The following is a 19,365-nucleotide window of genomic DNA, read 5'->3' on the forward strand; positions in this document are numbered from 1 at the left end:
TTCTCTAGGGTCATCTCCTAGCTGAAAAAACGACTTAATGGAAACGGCTTCATGAAATATATATATATATATATATATATATATATATATATATATATATATATATATATATATATATATATATATATATATATATTCTTTTAAACATGACAATCAAGCTCGCATTTACACGCAGCACATTTTTTTATTGAAGTTTCCTTTCTCGAATGGTCTTTGACATCAAGACACAGCAGGTTATAATTTTGTTAAACATGCTCTTAATTCTTGTGCTGAAATGCCGCCTCCGAGATGTTTCATTTTTGGCATTAGCTCGGACAGTTACTTACGATCAGGTTCGAGTCTCCCACGCTGATGCGTATGGTTCATGACTGATATATATATATATATATATATATATATATATATATATATATATATATATATATATATATATATATATATATATATATGCGTATATATATATATATATATATATATATATATATATATGTGTGTGTTTAAAAAGGCACGTTGACCCTATTTACGATTTTTGATTAGCCTTTTACACTTCACATAGCACTAATAGGTAACACATAATACATACGTGTGTGTCTGTATATATGGTTCGGTGTTTAGAAACTAAGAAAGTGTGCATCATCATTTTAGCACTCGGTTCCCTTAAGCTTTATCTCACCGCGCCTAACGCTGTCCGCCCCCGGTGCACTGTAGGCATTACTTAAGGTTCTTCGCGGCGTCCCTTCGGCTCTTAGCTGCAACCCCTTTCATTCCTTTTACTGTACCTCCTCCTTTCATATTCTCTTTCTTCCATCTTGCTATCCACCCTCTTCTGACGACTGTACAACTGCGACGTTTTCCTCCTGTTACACCTTTCAAACCTTTCTACTCTCAATTTTCCTTTCAGCGCTGAATGATCTCATAGGTCCCAGTGCCTGGTCTTTGGCCAAAATTCTATATTCCATTCCATCACGTTGTCCGTACACGTGTACAGTATATCCTTTCCCCTAGAGTAAGGACTGAGGTAGCACTTGCCAGGCTGCGAGTATAACTGCGTCTGGATCTCAGCGTATATTGGCTGAAGAGACAGGTCTGTCAGGAGTTCGTGTAAACAGGTTGAACCAGAAAACTTGCTACTACTGGGAAGAGCAGACGAAATGAATCAGGTTTTGAATACATATATGAATAAACTGAAAATCGTTATACTGATGACGGGAACCTCACGTGAATTAAATAATAAAACATTATTATAAAAAATCCGGCCGGATTTTTTTCCGTGTTTCAGCTAAATAGTTGCTATACATTGTCTCCCAACAAAATTAAATGGAATTATGAAAGTTACGCTTTGACTTGTACCCAAAAAGATAGGTGCTTTACGGTCTATATCAGTCATGAATATTACGTATCAGCGTGGGAGACTCGAACCTGGTCATAAGTAATATTGTCCGAGCTAATGCCAAAAATGCAACATCTCGGAGGCGGCATTTCAGCGCGAGAATTAAAGAACATGCTCCACAAATAACTAGCTGTGCCTTGATGTCAAAGACCATCCGAGAAAGGAAACTTCAAAAAAAAAAAAAATGTGCTGCATGTAAATGCGAGATTTATCATGTTTAAAAGTTTGCTCATGTTGTTGCCTTTACCACGCAAAAGATGCGCCAATCCTACATTAGCATAAACAACTCATATTCCTTATACATTCCTTACTATGCAATAGTATGCAATGGTTTTTGTCTTACATATCTTCAGCTTTCATCCTATTTTTTTTTTTTTTTGTACGGACGGCACCAATGCCTTTCATATGTGGAAAATGGAAATAGGTGGGGGGGGAGCTCCTTTTCTTAATCTTGCTTCTAAATGTGAATTTTTCTCTTCAGTACTTTAGCCCTGTTAACTTAATCGGCCAAGAAAAAAGGAAAACAGTGTATTAGGGTTTCATCAGATCTTCCATTCAAACCAACATTATGTTGTGGATTCACACCTCAAGTTTGAGCTAATTCTTGAGACAGTTGGAGCTAAAACTAGGAAGTTCAGACAGACAATGCATGAGAGAGAGAGAGAGAGAGAGAGAGAGAGAGAGAGAGAGAGAGAGAGAGAGAGAGATTCTAAGCACGTAAAACGTGTTTATACACAAGTGGACTATGTATGCAAGTGTGTGGTTACTTAAATTAAAATAGACGTATACTGTACATCGTATGTGGTTAACCAGACATAACATTTATAAGGTTAGGTTCCGGGAACTCCCGATACACCAACACCAGAATGATTAACCAACGCTATCAGTATATATGCCATTTCAGTCACCAGTAACTGCAAGGATATTAAAACTAAAGAGAAAATCAACTCCTGTTTCTGCTTGACCTTTATTGATCACATTTCATAACATGGCACCAAAGATTAGCAAAAATATTGGCACAATGGATAAATCTAATTCCATAGAAAAATACTTTTTCCTAACACCTATAACGAAAATACTAAACATTATTTCAAACAGTCTCCATATCTCTCACAACCTGGTTTCTTTTTTTTTTATTGGTCCACAGCTATGCAAACTAGTAAAATTAACAAACTTCCTGCAATACATTCATTCCAGAGATTTCAACGATGTGGGTGTAAGATTTTACAGTGTACATATATATATATATATATATATATATATATATATATATATATATATATATATATATATATATATATATATATATATAATGTGTGTGTGTGTGTGTGTGTGTGTGTGTGTGTGTGTGTGTGTGTGTGTGTGTGTAAAATCTACTGGTCACTTTTTACCTGATACATATGTAATTGTAGTAACCACAATGCCCTCTTAACCTCTCAGAATTCTTTGCCTTTTTGGATACGCTTGTCACTACAAAGCCTTAAGAACCAAGTGCACTTGGATCTTTAGGCTTTGTAGTAGACAAGCGTATCCAAAAAAGCGAGAAGAATTCGAGATGTTAAGAGGGCATTGTAGCTATTACAATTACACACACACACATATATATATACATATATAAATTATGATATTTTTCCCATGTTTCTTTGATTCCAAATGAAGCTGGTACTCATTCACAAATGGGCTGACTGGTGGGTAGCAAGCATAGTTCTCTACCCCTAGCCTTTCTCTCTCTCTCTATGTATATATATATATATATATATATATATATATATATATATATATATATATATATATATATATATGTATATAAATTTACATATATATTACACACACACACACACATATTATTATGTGTGTGCATGTGTCTCTCTCAACTAAGTTACTAGTACTGTGGTTCGTACACTCTGCTGCAAATGGGCACCAGGGTCAGCTGGGGTCGGAAAAAGCGTGTTAGGCTGTGATATATATATATATATATATATATATATATATATATATATATATATATATATATATATATATATATGTATGTATGTATGTATGTATGTATATATATGTGTGTCTGTGTGGGTACATGCATATACAGTATGGTATATACATACACCCACACAGTATGGTACTAATGGCTACAATGACCTCTTCAACCCCTCAACTTTGAATCCAGGTGGAAGAGAAATGAAGAAGCCTTTCCCTCTCATGGTAGGATTCGAACCCATGCACAATAATGAGATTCAAATCACCATTTAGTCAACCATGGGACCATGGTAGCATATAGTATACTATAAGCAGTAACTTCAGTCTTACTACCACGCGTGGGTTCGAACCCTACAGCAAAAGGAAAAGGCTTCTTCATTTTTTCACACCTGGATATAAAGACCTGCATCTTAAAATTTTGAGGATCGAGGGGATTATTGCTATTATTTAGTCATACATACATATTTGGTGAAACTGCCAGGAAGATGCTACGTATATGTATAGAAATATACTGTATACACACAGTTATATGGATATGTACTGTATATGCATGAATGTGTTTTCTGCACAGGGTTAGCACCTATACAGACCCACAATATATATAATATATATATATATATATATATATATATATATATATATATATATATATATATATATATATATATATATATATTATATATATATATATATATATACAGTATATATATAAATACATATATATACATGTATATATATATATATATATATATATATATATATATATATATATATATATATATATATATATATAAAGAACCATGAATACTGATATATTCGTAAAAATATGCTTGTTGCCTTGAAACTAAACATGTGAATGCTGTAATAAAATCTCCGATATGGGATATCTACCTGTATATGAGCAGTTAATAGTAGAAAAGGTTAAAAGTTAATCTGAGATTTATTAATTTAAAATAAAAAAAAAACGTATAACTGAACTGACCATTAAAATTTTCATTGAGATGATAAAACCCAGCAATTAAGTGACGCCAAAAAGGCAGACTCAGATAAAAGGTTAATAGAACTACGGTGCGCTATCGAATAGATACCGGTAAGATATGATGCACCAGCGGTAATAATGATAAACTTTTTACACGATGCACCTGATTCAGCAGAGCACTGCTATCTTCTCATGTGGGTTTCTTGCAAAATCCAGTGATTAGCGAAACAAATTATATTCCTCTGCAGCCTTTCAAGATGGCTGTAAATATCCTCATCTGATATCACTGACACTAAACGTGATTGGTTGCTCATGCTGCTCAGCATCCACTATTGGTTATAGTTGTAGCGAATGGCGAATGGGGATATTTACCGTCATCTCTGAAAATCAAAGCCGCGTGGCTCTTCAATAAGTGCCACTGGTACTTTTCTACTTGCTGCCAGGTTTCCAGTTGGGATTGAAGTGTTTCTTGAGACCCTGCCAGCACTTGTAGTAGTCGGGATCAACCTTCCGGCAAGTGTTCTCGCCCCACTCGGTCAAAGCCAGCCCTAACGACGTCTCGAACATAAAGCTCTGTAAAACGAAAATAAGTAATGATAAGAGCACTGGATCTGACGTCTTTCTGTCTTGAATACTGGACTTTTAAAATGACTCCAGGGAAATAAGAAGCAATAAAATCACTTTACAGGTCTTTCAACTTCCAGTTTAAATCAGGAAGTATTAGATAATAACTATTTCATAGAGAGAGAGAGAGAGAGAGAGAGAGAGAGAGAGAGAGAGAGAGAGAGAGAGAAAATTACCTGAGTGCCATCAGCAACCCTGACTGGAGCAAGGTTCCCCGTGGAGGCGCCCTCGAAGCACTGGACGTCTGGACCGTGTGGGGTCATCATGGAGTGCAGAGAAGCCCCTCCCGGACGGAAGCCTTCCTCTTTAGCTTCGTAATTGCCGTAGATCAGCCCCATGAATTCGCTCATGCAGTTTCCTGGCAAAAGACAGTCAAGTTTTTCAGTTAATTTATACATATGGAAATCCTTACTCAAAAACAAGTGTATAACTTTTCAAAGACACACAGAGTTCAGTATTTCCTGTAAAAAAAAAAAAAGGCTCCTAAGAGCTTGATGAAAGGATAACTGTGCATTTCAGCTACTCCCAAAGTTGTTTAGCGGTGGCTGTAGAGAAACGGAACACAAATAAGAGAATATTTCGTTCAGGCTTTCACTCTCTACACGGCCTAATGTAGTCCCCAGACGAATTCTATAGTATATAATCAAAACAGAGTCTCAGACTCAAATGTTCAGCACATAAAACGTATTTTCGTAAAATAAGGTTATATGCTTTAGATGTATCTCAATTTACTGAGTGTAAAGTCAAAAGATATTGCAAGTTTCCTTGAGAGAACAGTGCCGTGGGATTACCCTCTTCTCTCATAAACTGTTATCTTATGAAGAGCGGAATGTCACGGAACTTTGGAGGATAGTGGATTTAGTTTCAAGTTGAGCAAAATGAACAAATAACCTTCATCCCTTATCTGCTCTGATACCCACGAAATACCTAACTCGCGATCCAGCAGAAGTGGTCATTTAGTGATCACCTGTCTCACAAACAAGCTGATTCAGATTTGAACCTAGTGACATAAAGCAAAAATCTCTTGTAAGAACAGAAATAGAATGAGAGTACTGTATCGGTTGCTATGACCACCAATATTCTTTCACATCCAGCTCAAAAGTTTCTACCTTGAACGCTGTTTCCGGAATCCCTTAGTGTTTCTGTTCTTGAAAAACTTGTCTATTATCACCTGAGGGGACTGGTCTATGAGATCGTTATTTTGATATCCAAATAAACCAAAGTAGAGACTCATGTTATATTGGTGTGTGACTTTGTATTGCAGTGAATTAGACAAAATCTGGTCCCTAAGGAGGGAAGGCGGGACGGGGGAGATTTTAAGAATGTAGTCAGTTCATTTGAAACGCTCTTAAAACACAATGAGCTTGTTTAAAAATTGCACACATTAAAAAATAATACTTAACTTCTACTTCACCGATAAAACGCCTTCTTGCGCCAGCTGGCTCTTTAGAAGGTTAATCATAGTCACGGGAATAATAAGGAGACTGATCGAGTGATTAATATTAACATTTAGCGTGACCAAAGTGATCGTTATCGAAGCTGAAAATATATTATTCACCAGTTTAATCTGTATTAAAAATCTGGATACAAATTTTCTCACGCTCTTCCATTCGTGCAAGTATTAACTAACGTGAAGATACTCCAAGACCCCGGAAACATGTAGCAATATACATACAGTATACCTGAGTGCTAACCAGGAGTGAAGGTGAATGCACTTTAATGAAAGTGTTTCGTCGAGGAGAGAGAAGGGAGTGAGAGGAGTTTCCCCCTTAAACGAGATAATAATCTACAAGACCGTCAAGCTGTTAATGCAGGCCTCATGCATATTTAAAGCAGACAGAACAGAACGACTAACGGTTCTTCACGCAGTCATCTGCTTGACACATTACCTTACGAGCTACGTCGTTTCCAAACGCTTCAGAGTAGAGAACGGGGCTTAATAACAATCACGGAGTTACAGGTGCCCTGCTGGTTCTATTAGGTTCCAGGTTCAACCCCACTAGTGATAAGTTGACGTCAAGATTCAGGTACTATGCAGAATCGATTGCAACTGATATTTATCTTGATGGGTGAGTGGATAAGTCACTTTTATCCCTATTTCAAACCCAAAAGGTTTGATGTAGGTTCGAATCTTGGCCGGGCCTAGCCTTCTTATCATATATAAAATTATCTAGATATAAGTTGTTCATAAGAGTGAATTCTATATCAATGGGCATTTGTGACTTAATATTTGAGAATATATGAAAGTTACGTGTTAATGCGAGAAACATATGTATATATGTGTGTATGTGCATATATATGTGTTTGTAGTGTACATTAACGAAATACTGTAAGGTAGGATACTGATATCAATGTTGATTGATTGCAGCTATAACGACTCATATGTATGATAGTACGCTCATTCTATAAAGACCGGAGAGATTTGGAAATTCATCTTTTTTGGAACCCGAACGCCCATTTCGTTTCCATCAGTTAGTAACACTTTTCCTAAGTTCTGAAACAGGCAACTAACTTTGCAACAAATCAATCCCTGCCAGTTCTGACAAATCTCTATGACCCGCTTATCTCTCTCTCTCTCTCTCTCTCTCTCTCTCTTTCAGCTAACAGGTTAACAATTAACTAAGAACTTCATTCTGGCTGTACTGACTATGATAGTAAGGAGGACGGAAGGTATGGTCCTGAACAGCCCAACGCGGAGGGAAAATGACGAAGTCTGCGATGGCTGTTCCTGGCTTCGCGCTGGGACACGTCAGCACGGTAAAGATGGAAGGGTCCTGTGGAAGATATCATGAAAATCTATCAGAAAATGTTGCGGAAGTTATGATTCACAAGAGGTTCGTTCACGATTCAGCAAATGAAGGTGTGGAAGTGGCACTGATTTGTGTTATTTTTCTCTAGAGCTAGCTCCTGCTGTTTTTACCATTATTACTCAGAAGATGAACCATATTCATGTAAAACAAGCTCACAAAGGCCATTCACTTGAAATTCGAGCTTTCAAACAATATGGTGTTCATTTGAGAGAAGCTGAAATGGCTTAATGTTTGAAACTAAATATCAGAAAATAAGAGGACATCTGAAAATTTAGTAAGGAAAATGCAGTAGATATTCGAAGGCAAAAACCGTTGATTGAAAATGTTATAAATTTTTCAGAATTATATAATTTTCAAGTACAACAACTGCTCTTCGAATGAAGATGACATAAAGTGTTGGATAATAAAGCAAGAACAAGTCTGATGGGTGTTGAAGAAATAATTTCTGTTTATCTGAAGTCATAACTACTGAAAACTTGGATGAGGTTTACTACCTTAATAGCGCAACAGTCGTCGTCGGTGACAGCATGCAATAAGTCGAAATGTCTTGGATAAAAGTCGTAAACCATTACTTGGCGTACGAAAAATTAAATGATTAATTGCATAATTACTCTACATCTTTCTATTAAAGGCAGTCATAAAAAATTGCCATTCTGGAGTATGAAAGTGATCGTAACGAAAAATTGTTCATGCTTTTTGGTTCAAAACGGCAGTGATCTGGTAACTGCAGAGAAAGAATGTCTGTAATCAGATACTTTGCAAAACATCGGTTAAGTGGTTAATAACCTATTGTTTTTGTTATTGAAGAAGTTGACGATAAATATCCGCAGCTGATATCACTGGATCCTGTACCTTGCTTCTGATTGGCCAATGCATTTGAACTGTGTGTTACCTCAGTTGGTGGTGAGAAGCATCAGCTTCCACTAATCACAATTAGCTTCAGTGATATTGGCCGCAGATATTTACAGTCAACAACATTAACACTATAGTAGTTAAAATGATGGGATTTTTTTTTACAGTTTCACTTATCAAAAGCACATTATGAGCTCCGTGTTCGAAACGAGTTAAGTAAATAACAGTTTTTTTCCGATGGCGATAACAGAGCAAGGCCTATGGTTCTGTGACGTATGTCATCTTAACCCGACTTGCGATACTTGTCTAAATCTAGAAAAAATCTTTACATGTCTAAAGAATACTCTGAAATTATTTTTTTAATATTAGGACAAATCTTTAATACCAATGAATCCTAATAATTCCACGAAAGTTATCCAAGAGATCTACCCGCCATACATAACTGTTGAAAGGAGTACCGCTTGACGCAAGGAACCTATACTCGAAAAGATTGTAAGGCCCAGCCTGATGGACCAAATGATGAGCGATGGGAGGACCTCCAAAATTAATCCTGCAAGATCATGATGATGGCAATAGATGATAACTTACGGCATGGTCAAAGGCAGTGGCGTTGATCACCATGAAGTTCTTCAGGTTGTACTTGTAAGGGGCGTAGTTGCCGTGCCAAGCCACCACGTCGAAGGGGGAGTGGTTCTGCAGAGCCTCGAACAGATGGCCCTTCAGGGATTGGGGAGAAATTCTTTATTGTGGTTTTGCGTATTAAAAGTAAATAACTGATTTTAAATATACGAAATGAGATGGAAGTATGGGAAAATTTTAAAAATTATTTTCGTAACGCTTTTACAAAAAACAAAACTAAGGAAAATAATAATAATAATAATAATAATAACTCATTATTATTATTATTATTATTATTATTATTATTATTATTATTATTATTATTATTATTATTATTATATAAGGCATTAAAAAACGTTGTGATCAAATACAAAATTATGGTTCCAGAAACTCTCTTTCCCCAGAGAGGCTACCTCGAGCGTTCATTCTGAGGTAATAACCTTGAACGCCACACCTGAGGCAAGAGTTAGCTCTGAAAGTACCCAGAGCAAGGTTAAATAAGGCTTCTTTCCGATAAAGTCGAAAAGTTCGAAAACGGCGTCAATCATTTTTGCGGAGCTTGAGTACCTAACACATGTAGATTTGGAAAATAATTTGGTTGCGTGAGGTCTCACCGTATTTCTAGTTGAGAGAAAAAATAAAACCTTTAGCAGTTAGACAACATAAACTTCATGCTGATAAACAGCACAGCGACTAAAGTTGATACTGTTACATGTCACTGATCTCATAAAAGCAAAGGCATTGTGTGGATGGCATTTGCAATAAACGTATAAAAAAAGGTCATCAGTGAGACATCGTAGTGTACCACCTAGAAAAAACTCAACAGAGATTACTTCTCTCTCTTGAGTGTTTTGGCAACAAGCAGTGTTTCAACTAAAGTTATAAAACTCTTGTTGTATGGAAGAAATTATATAGTAATTTTAGATGACGCAGTTGTATTCCGCTTATCAGCTATAGATATACGATGTATTGAAACATATTATGTCTAGCACTCTATCAGAGGAACAATTCTTACTACAGGTGAGCTGTTATCTGATCCGGACCAAATCCCATTTTCCAAGTACCAATGAAAACACACATCTGTGCAAAATGACAAAAATTAATACGAATATGATATAGTGCCAGTTGACTGAAATCGTTGCTGCTGTATTTGGGTCGGTATATCATTATTATTATTACTGTTCAGAAGATGAACCCTATTCATAATGAACGAGCCCACAGGGGCACTGACTTGAAATTCAAGCCTCCCGAGGATATGGTGTTCATTCGAAAAAAGTAACAGAAGGTAATGGGAAATACTGAAAGAGATCAGTTATAAGAAAAACCTAAGTTAACGAACAAATAAATAAATAAATAAAAATATAAGTAAAATATTAATATACAAGTTGAATTGTATTAGAGTAGTAATGCATTGCATCTTCGCTTGAAGTTCTGAAATTCCAACTGCACGACATCCTCTGGGAGGCTGATCCACAGACCAACGGTGTGAGGAATAAAGGACCTCTGGAACTGAGAAATTAGACAACGAGGCATCTTTCAGGGGCGTCATTTCAGATTTTTGATGGGGGCGGCCGAAGGCGGTTTGGCGAGCGAAGCGAGCCTAATCACCTGGGGTTTTTGATTTTGAGCTATTTTATGTGCTTTTTGAAGCACATAAAATAGATAGACAGATATAACTTAATGTGATGACACATTTGAATTTCGGTAGGAATAATGGAAAACCAGCTGCTGTTACTCTTGGGGCTTGGTGGGGTGAGGGGGCCAAGTTGAGACTGGGGGGGGGGGGGCAACTTGAGTCTTGAGGGGGGGGCAGTTGACCTCCCAGCCCCCCCTAAATGACGCCCCTGGCATATTTACTGCATACTGGTGCTGCTGTTCAGCGAATCTGGTTGCTCTCGGTAGGAAAGGGGGATCAAGGATCAACTGTGAATGTGAAAGATCTCTGTCAAAATACAATTTACGAAAAAGGGACAAACGAGAGACCACGCGTCGATGGTCCAAGTCATAACTGCTACTATTAGGAAACAGAAACCTACCATCACGAACCACTATCTATTAGTGATAATTTAAAATCTGTGACCAAGCATTTATCATTTCCATGCATTTCTCTTCATAAAAGTCAACTGGAAGAAGCAAATATTTAAGCCATTCCACTGGCAGAAACTGTGGTATCATAATCTAAATGTCATTCTTGAAAGTTAACATTTCATTTTGGGAAAAAATATCCATTTCACGCACATTATAAAATGGGAATTTTTTTGGTTACTTCTAAAGTAATATCGCTAGACTGACTGCTGCTCTTAGTTCATTGGCATTAGTGGACATTACCAATCACATGCTAACTCATAAACAGAGACTTTATGCCATCACGCTAGAAGAATATTAAATAGTTCCTTATTTTACAGTCTATGTAAAGGTAGTGTTGTGGCAGGGCACTTTCGTTAAGTTGAAAGCCAGTGCACTGAGCTGGTGCATTCAACCCGACTGTCTCTGAAGTTTCCTGGGTTGTTGGGGTTTATAGCATCGCTCGTGAATATGTGATGTTGATTGATTTATAGATTTTAGGCATACATGCCAAGCACTGGGGCAACTAAGGCCATTCAGCGCTGAAACGGAAGTTGACAGTAAAGTCTGAAAGATGTAAAAGGAGGAAAACCTTCCAGTTGCACTATGAATCAATTGTTAGGAGAGGGTGGACAGTAAGATGGAAGAAAGAGAATATGAACGGAGGTACAATAAAAGGTATGAAAGCAGTTGCAGCTAGGGGCCGAAGGGACGCTGCAAAGACCTTTGAGTAATGCCTACATTGCACCGCATGAGGTGCACTGACGGCCCTACCCCCCTACGAGGGTATGTGGGATTGAGTCAAAACGGTTCGGCTGTTGTTGGTTTGTGGTTTTAATTATCACTGGACATGTAGATTTGATTGCTTTTATTGTCGTGGGCCTGTAGATTTGATTGTGTTTTTATAGTCATGGTCCTATAGATTTGATTGCTTATATCGTCAAGGGCCTGTAGATTTTATTGTTTTTGTGTTTTTATCGTCATGGGCCTGTAGATTTGATTGCTTTTATCGTCATAGGCCCGTAGATTTTATTGTTTTTATCGTCATGGGCCTGTAGATTTGATTGTTTTATCTTAATGTGCCTGTAGATTTCATTGTTTTTATTGTCATGGCCTCTAGATTTTATTGTTTTGTCTTCCTGGGCCTGTAGATTTGTTTTATTATCAGGGGCCTGTAGCTTTGATTTTTTTTATCGTCATGGGCCCATAGATTTGATTGTTTTACTCTCATGGGCCTGTGGATTTGATTGTTTTTACTGTCATGGGCCTGTAGATTTGTTTTTATCGTCATGGGCCTGTAGCTTTGATTGTTTTTATCGTCATGGGCCTGTAGCTTTGATTGTTTTTATCGTCATGGACCTGTAGATTTGATTGTTTTTACTATTATGGGCCTATAGATTTATTTCTATCGCCGTGGACCTGTAGATTTGATTGTTCTCACTGTCATGGGCCTATAGATTTGTTTTTATCTTCATGGGCCCGTAGATTTGATTGTTTTTATCGTCATGGGTATGTATATTGGACTGCTTTTACCGTCATGGGGGCCTGTAGATTTGATTCTCTTTATCGTCATGATCCTGTAGATTAGATTGTTTTTACTCTCATGGTCCTATATATTTGATTATTTTTATCGACATGGGCCTGTAGATTTGATGTTTTTATCGTTGGGTCTGTAGATTTAATTGTTTTTACTGTCATGGGCTTGTATATCTAATTGTTTTTATTGTCATGGACCTGTAGATTTGATTGTTTTTACCGTCATGGCCCTACAGATTTGTTTTTATCGTCAAGGGCCTGTAGATTTGATTTTAGCATCAAGGGCATGTATATTGGATTGCTTTTATCGTCATGGGCCTGTATATTTTTTATTGTTTTTATCCTCTAGGCCAGTAGATTTTATCGCTTTTATCATCGTGACCCTGTAGATTTTCTTGTATTCAACGTCATGGGCCTGTAGATTTGATTCTTTTTATCGTCATGAGCCTGTAGATTAGATTGACTTTACTCTCATGGTCCCATATATTTGATTATTTTTATCGACATGGGCCTGTAGATTTGATGTTTTTATTTTCATGGGCCTGTAGATTTGATTGTTTTTATCGTCACTGACCTGTAGATTAGATTGTTTTTATTCTCATGGGCCTGTATATTTAATTATTTTTATCGACGTGGGCCTGTAGATTTGATGTTTTTATCGTCGGGTCTGTAGATTTGATTGTTTGCCATGAAAGTAAACGTTCAACCGATTCACAGAGTTAAATGACTGTAGTTTCTCTTCATATGAATTTCCTTCGTAGGCTATTGTCCTGTTTTACTGCAATAAGCCAAACACTTCTAGGTATCACACTCACAGCAAATCATCTTTGAAAAAGCAACAAAAGACATGACGCACCCAATCCTGTGTATTGCGGTAAAGAAAGCGTTAGGCTTTATTTTTCTTTCCCAGAATGAAAGTCAGGTAAAAGTGGTCTGAACGAATAAGTGGCACAATTACCTGATACTTTGAGATGATCCTGTAATCCTTAACCTCTCTGTCCTCGTACCATGCTACCGGTGTCAGGAAATCTCTAGGGTTTGCTAACCCGTTGGCTCCTGAAAAAAAAAAAAATACCAGTTATTTGTTGAATATGGAATATCAGAAAGCACTCAATAGTGATATAAATAAAAGCACTAATTTTTTTTTTTAAATATCTTGTACAGAATGATACCTAAATAATCACTGACATTGCATCGGCGTGATCTCATTATTAATATGGACCAATCCTGAATGCATAACGCAGATGCAAACCACATAGCTTCTCTCTCTTTCTTTATATATATATATATATATATATATATATATATATATATATATATATATATATATATATATATATATATTATATATATATATGAAGATATATATATATATATATATATATATATATATATATATATATATATATATATATATATATTGAAGTTTTGTTACCTAGGAACACTTGATAACCAAAAGGTCATGCGACCAACCATTTCTAATAAATATTTTAATTAGGCACCATTTTCCCCATAAGCTGCTTTCATGTTATTCCGATATTCCGATTAAAATCACTCTACAGCGCCGTCATTACGTACGTATCGTGGTCACTAGAAGTTTAGTTCTATAATGAATACGATAATTTATTCTTAAAATATTTAATTCATAAAATTTTTCAATACAAGGTTTTGCATATCATCTGAAATGCTTCCAATGCCTAGAACGTCTTCTTTCACAATACACTAAACACATCAACGAAACGGGAAATGGTTAGATTTCATTACACAGCGCACTGCTTGCAGTTGTAGTTATGAAACACGCCAATATCACAAAAGGAGAAAGGTTACACGTAGCAAAATGTGAACTATTAATTTTAGTCCTGCCACCAGTAGGAGATAAAATGTCCAACACCTGTTTGGATTTTATATCCCGCCAGGTCGTGACGACACCTGGCATTTAACATTATTTTCTTATATTACTCTTTATCCTTTACAGCTCATGACGGGGGCCTGATTACGGTGTTCCGCTTTTCTGGCTTTGATGTGGCGGAAAGTTGGTTCCTTCTAAATAGACTAGACTAGCCGAGCTATTCCTAGAGAAAGCGAGAGACAGAACTCCAGCTACCAAAGCATATCATGATGGAATTATTTCTTCAGAATATTAAACTTTGATGACTAAGGTTTCATATAATCTAACGTCCTACTAAAACTGCGTTGTTGATGTTGCTTTCGAACGATATACAGTCTCTGACAGCTTCCAAAAAATATCATTCAATGAAACCCACCCTGCTGGAATTCTCTCATACGAATCAGCATGGGGAATACGTTCGATTACTAGTACTAAATTCAAGATATGGATTTGAAAGCCACCGCGTCTAGATAAGGATACACTGACTACTTTCATTTTAAATATCTCCAGAAAATTTTAAATTGCTGATCACAGATGGCATCCATGACCATAGCTCTTGTATCGCCAGTTATAAAAATCAATCAGTCAAGTAATGACTGTTGAAAATATCAGATTATCATGCTAAAAACAAAGCAATTGTAATATAGTTACTTTGTTTGCAGCTGCTTTGTTTGATCCGCTGGAGACATATCCCCAGAGGATCAAAGGAATATGCTTGATCACTGAATGAAATGGGGTTCAAGCCAGCAGTGCGGTCTTGGACAAGAGGCTTTGTCCAGATAATGGATATTGCAGCCATCCTGTGGAAATGCCAAGTCTCTTTGTAGTACTGAACAATTGCTAAAGATAAAGATTGCCCTCTTTGAATATGATTTGGGTTTTCAGTCATGGTTAATTATTTTGAAAGGAAGCAAAAATTGTAAGCAACATATATAAATATGTAAGGTGCCTGGGGTCCACAGCAAAATTTGCACAATTTTATGCTTTTTTATTTCGAGAAGAAATAAAAAAGAGATTTTACCCTTGAGGCATTAGTGTGCCCTCACCCTGAAAGGTCCTTCAGAATGAGAGATTATACAAATCAGGAAAACGTACAGTTAAACTGTAAAATAAAGCAGAACACAACGGCAAAAACACCTATTCATAAGCCATACATTCTGCATCGTGGAGTGACTTTAGGTCAGTTCGTATACCTCTTTTCGAGTAGCTCTCAACTTTCACTCGGATGGACAGTATTCCCAAGTTTAGACCTCTTTGGTCTGTGAGGAATTAGAGGTTTCGCAGATCAAGAGGAAGAAGAAAAGTCGAATAATGTTATCATTTTAAAACAAAACAAGAATTGTCAATTAAGAACAGCGAATGACCCTAGCCCGTTCTGCATAAACACTCATTTTAACAGCCATTGGCGAATTCAGTTCATGAGTATAAACATTTTGAGTTTAACACAACCACTATTAACAGGAATAACTGTTACATACTGCTCTTTTCTTCCCATTCTAAATTACTTACTGCATAACCAAGGCAAACAACAGCCACTCACCGATAGGTCCCAAATTCGGAAGAACGAAGTGGTTATCGTACACTTCAAGAATGTATCCTCGAGTTGGTCCGTTAACGTCGATTTTGAATCTCATTCCCTGTTGAATGACGCAGATCTCGTTGGGTTCGACGTGCAGACGCCCAAATTCCGTAGTGATGTTCAGCGCCCCCTGCTGAGGAACTGTGGGTGAAAGTAGATGATTAACATACAACCTTTCCTTTAATTCTCAATCAGACAATACCCCCGACAGACCAGAGTCCCTTGTGGCGTACAAAATTCCTTGCTGAGGATCTGCGGAAGGTGCTAAACATTTTACAATACAATTTCCTTTTGAAAAAAGGCTTAGAAATGAATTCATGCTGGTGAACCAAATTCCGCAGTGATAACCAGAGTTACGTGAGAGATTGTGAATACATGTTGATAATTCTACTACATAGTTTTTGAATCTATAGTTACTACACTATGGACCATATTCAATGGTGATAAAAAGATCTCTTTGTTAAGGAACTGTGAAAGATACGAAAGAAGTTTAATAATGTTGTCTTTCAAATTTACAATCAATCAGTCTACTGACAGGCTGAATTCCGTAGTGGCGTCAAAAACTATTTACTAAGGAAATCTGAAGTCTAAAGACATCTGGAAATTTGAAGTCTAGAAATCTTATGTACGGTAAGTTGCCTATTGAACATTTGATTACCTGGGACCTCCGTTACGAAAGTACAAAGGGAAATGTGAGTTATTACAAAACGAAAATATATACATGTTACTCTCTAATAAAAAAATTTTCAAAAATTCCTATACAAAAAAATACTGATGAATTGCGAGAAAACTTACAAGTCACATCACACTCTTCTCCCTATCTTCCTCCTCATACAATACAAAACAAGAGTAGGAACCGAGACGAGCAAGAATAGTGCTAATGGACTTAAGACAGACCCACTTCATGTTGGGGGGGTTGCGGGGGGGAAGCGAGCGAGATGAGATGATTCTGGAAACCGTTAACAAGCTTTATTATTCCCCATTGGAATGTTATGACAACTGAGCTGGTGATCTCCACACAGTATAAAAAAAACACATTTCTTTTATTCATAAACGCATGTGGGAAGTGTAAGTTACATCAATACATAATAAACGATTCCGAAGAAAACAACCAAGACAAAGGTCTGGCAACTGGACTATAGTTGCAACGTACACCACGACCATTAATCCTCGATGGAACCGCTTCAAAAGACTTTCATATTAATTCAGGTGGACATCCAATCTAACCACACAACCGGCGCGCCACACTCAAGTGTGTTTCTGGAGGCATCGGTATATGTTTCTGAAATACGTGTCAAAAGAACACCTGTGATGAGATGTGTCGACATCCTGATTCGAAATCACTTTGAGTCAAGTGTCATAAATGGTACCCACGGTGAATCAGTCCTGCTGTAAGTCGCACAGTGATATAGACATCATAATAATGCTGAATATAAATGTTTCTGTTTTTAATTTTTTTTTTCGCTTATGAGGGAATAACGTCATCTACTTTTAGAGACAAAAATCAGGCTATAACAAAACAAGTTACATTTTCCCGAAACTAATTTCTGTGTCTGCTAGGCAGAAAATAAACGTGTAGCAAAGCAGTAAAACTGACAAATGAAAAAATATTTCAATTTGCCTGAATTCATTCAAAACTATTTTTGTACCCATAAAGAATCAGCACCCTGTACAATTCATCAAGCAGTGGCATCGACCAGAAAAAAATCCTATAATTTATAAGAACAAATTTAATTTGCCGATGAGAAAAATAAAAACCTTTGAAATAAATAAAAACTAAGATTCTGGTACTTGACTAAAAAATTAACTAAAAGAATTTGAAACCAAATAAAACTAGAATCCACAAAGATCAATGATCATTACCTATGAGGAAGTCTCCATCGCTGTTGTACATGGCTGTATCCCCCATGGGAGTATTACAGACGTAGACGTGGATGACGCAGCCGTGTCGAGAGAGAGGCTCCCCTGCCCCGCACACCGTCCGGATTCCACTCACGAAGTCGGTGGGCTCCGTCGGGATGTCGAAGGGGTTCCATCGAAGCTGCGAGTCGAAAGGACAAAGAATATCAAAACGTGTTCCTCACTGTCGTAAGAAAAAACAATACCACTTATAAATACAAACCAAATCTTTCGCCGCATTGCTCTGGCTGCAACCCAGCAAAGACTAATAACTACCAGGCACGTCAATCAATCACAGCGGATTTTTTTAGGAATAGAATGGAATATTAGATTTAGGCCAAATGCCAAGCGCTGTTACCTATGAGGTCATTCAGCGATGAAAGGTGTATCAGGAGGGAAACCTCGCAGATGCACTATGAAACAATTGTTAGAGATGGTGGAAAGTAAGAAGGAAGAAAGAGAATATGAACGGAGGCACAGCAAAAGGAATGAATGGAGTTGAAGCTAGGGGCCGAAGGGACGCTGCAAAGAACCTACAGTGCACAGCGTGAGGTGCACTGACGGCACTACCCCACTAACGGGTTCGATTCTTCAGGAAACGAGTCCAGATTGGTTCCTTTTCTAGGGATTGAACTATAGCCTCTTGGGGTCTGAGTCGGGGTTTCTGAAACAAGTGAGTGACGTACATTTGTATACATATTCACATACTGTACAACCTTCGACCGCCCAATTGAAGATGAAAACCCAGTGCACAAAACTGTACCGCTTACGTCCTTCTGGCACGCAATCTCTCACTTCCATGACATCATGGCCCTTCAGTTCGATAACCTCTACTACCCAGTTTCCTCGTTCTTCCAAACACTTCCGAACTATATATTTTTCACCGACATCTCGTTCACCATTCTCTCCATTTTACCAGACCATCTCAAAGCCAACTGGTCCTTCTTATTATTCCAGCACCTTCATATCACTACATACTTCCCACTATCAGGCTCCTTACTCCACTTGCATTACGAAAGCGATTCAGCTCAACAGCTCCCGCCTTTACTCTTTCATCCAACGTCCACACTTTATTTCCATATTATCCTCTCTTCCACATTCTTTGTATGGACCATATTGTTTTCTTTCCTTCACAGATTTTTATTTCAAAGG

The 19,365-nt window shown here is 37.2% G+C and overlaps 1 protein-coding gene across 1 annotated transcript in view; it reads right to left on the reverse strand.

Annotated features, from left to right (window-relative positions):
• Positions 1–4,622: 4,622 nt before the first annotated feature.
• The window catches only part of hgo (homogentisate 1,2-dioxygenase), a 41,530-nt gene continuing 26,787 nt past the window's right edge, over positions 4,623–19,365 (reverse strand). Inside the window, exons 4-10 of the mRNA XM_067103965.1 lie at positions 18,178–18,355; positions 16,276–16,455; positions 13,806–13,903; positions 9,218–9,346; positions 7,615–7,741; positions 5,144–5,325; positions 4,623–4,916 (exon numbers count right to left, since the gene is read on the reverse strand). Of these exons, the coding sequence (XP_066960066.1) occupies positions 4,773–4,916; positions 5,144–5,325; positions 7,615–7,741; positions 9,218–9,346; positions 13,806–13,903; positions 16,276–16,455; positions 18,178–18,355 (1,038 nt within the window). The 3' untranslated portion in view covers positions 4,623–4,772. The remainder of the gene's footprint in view (positions 4,917–5,143; positions 5,326–7,614; positions 7,742–9,217; positions 9,347–13,805; positions 13,904–16,275; positions 16,456–18,177; positions 18,356–19,365) is intronic.

This window comes from Macrobrachium rosenbergii, chromosome 5, assembly GCF_040412425.1.
Source record: "Macrobrachium rosenbergii isolate ZJJX-2024 chromosome 5, ASM4041242v1, whole genome shotgun sequence".
In the NCBI taxonomy this organism is placed as follows: Eukaryota; Metazoa; Arthropoda; class Malacostraca; order Decapoda; family Palaemonidae; genus Macrobrachium; species Macrobrachium rosenbergii.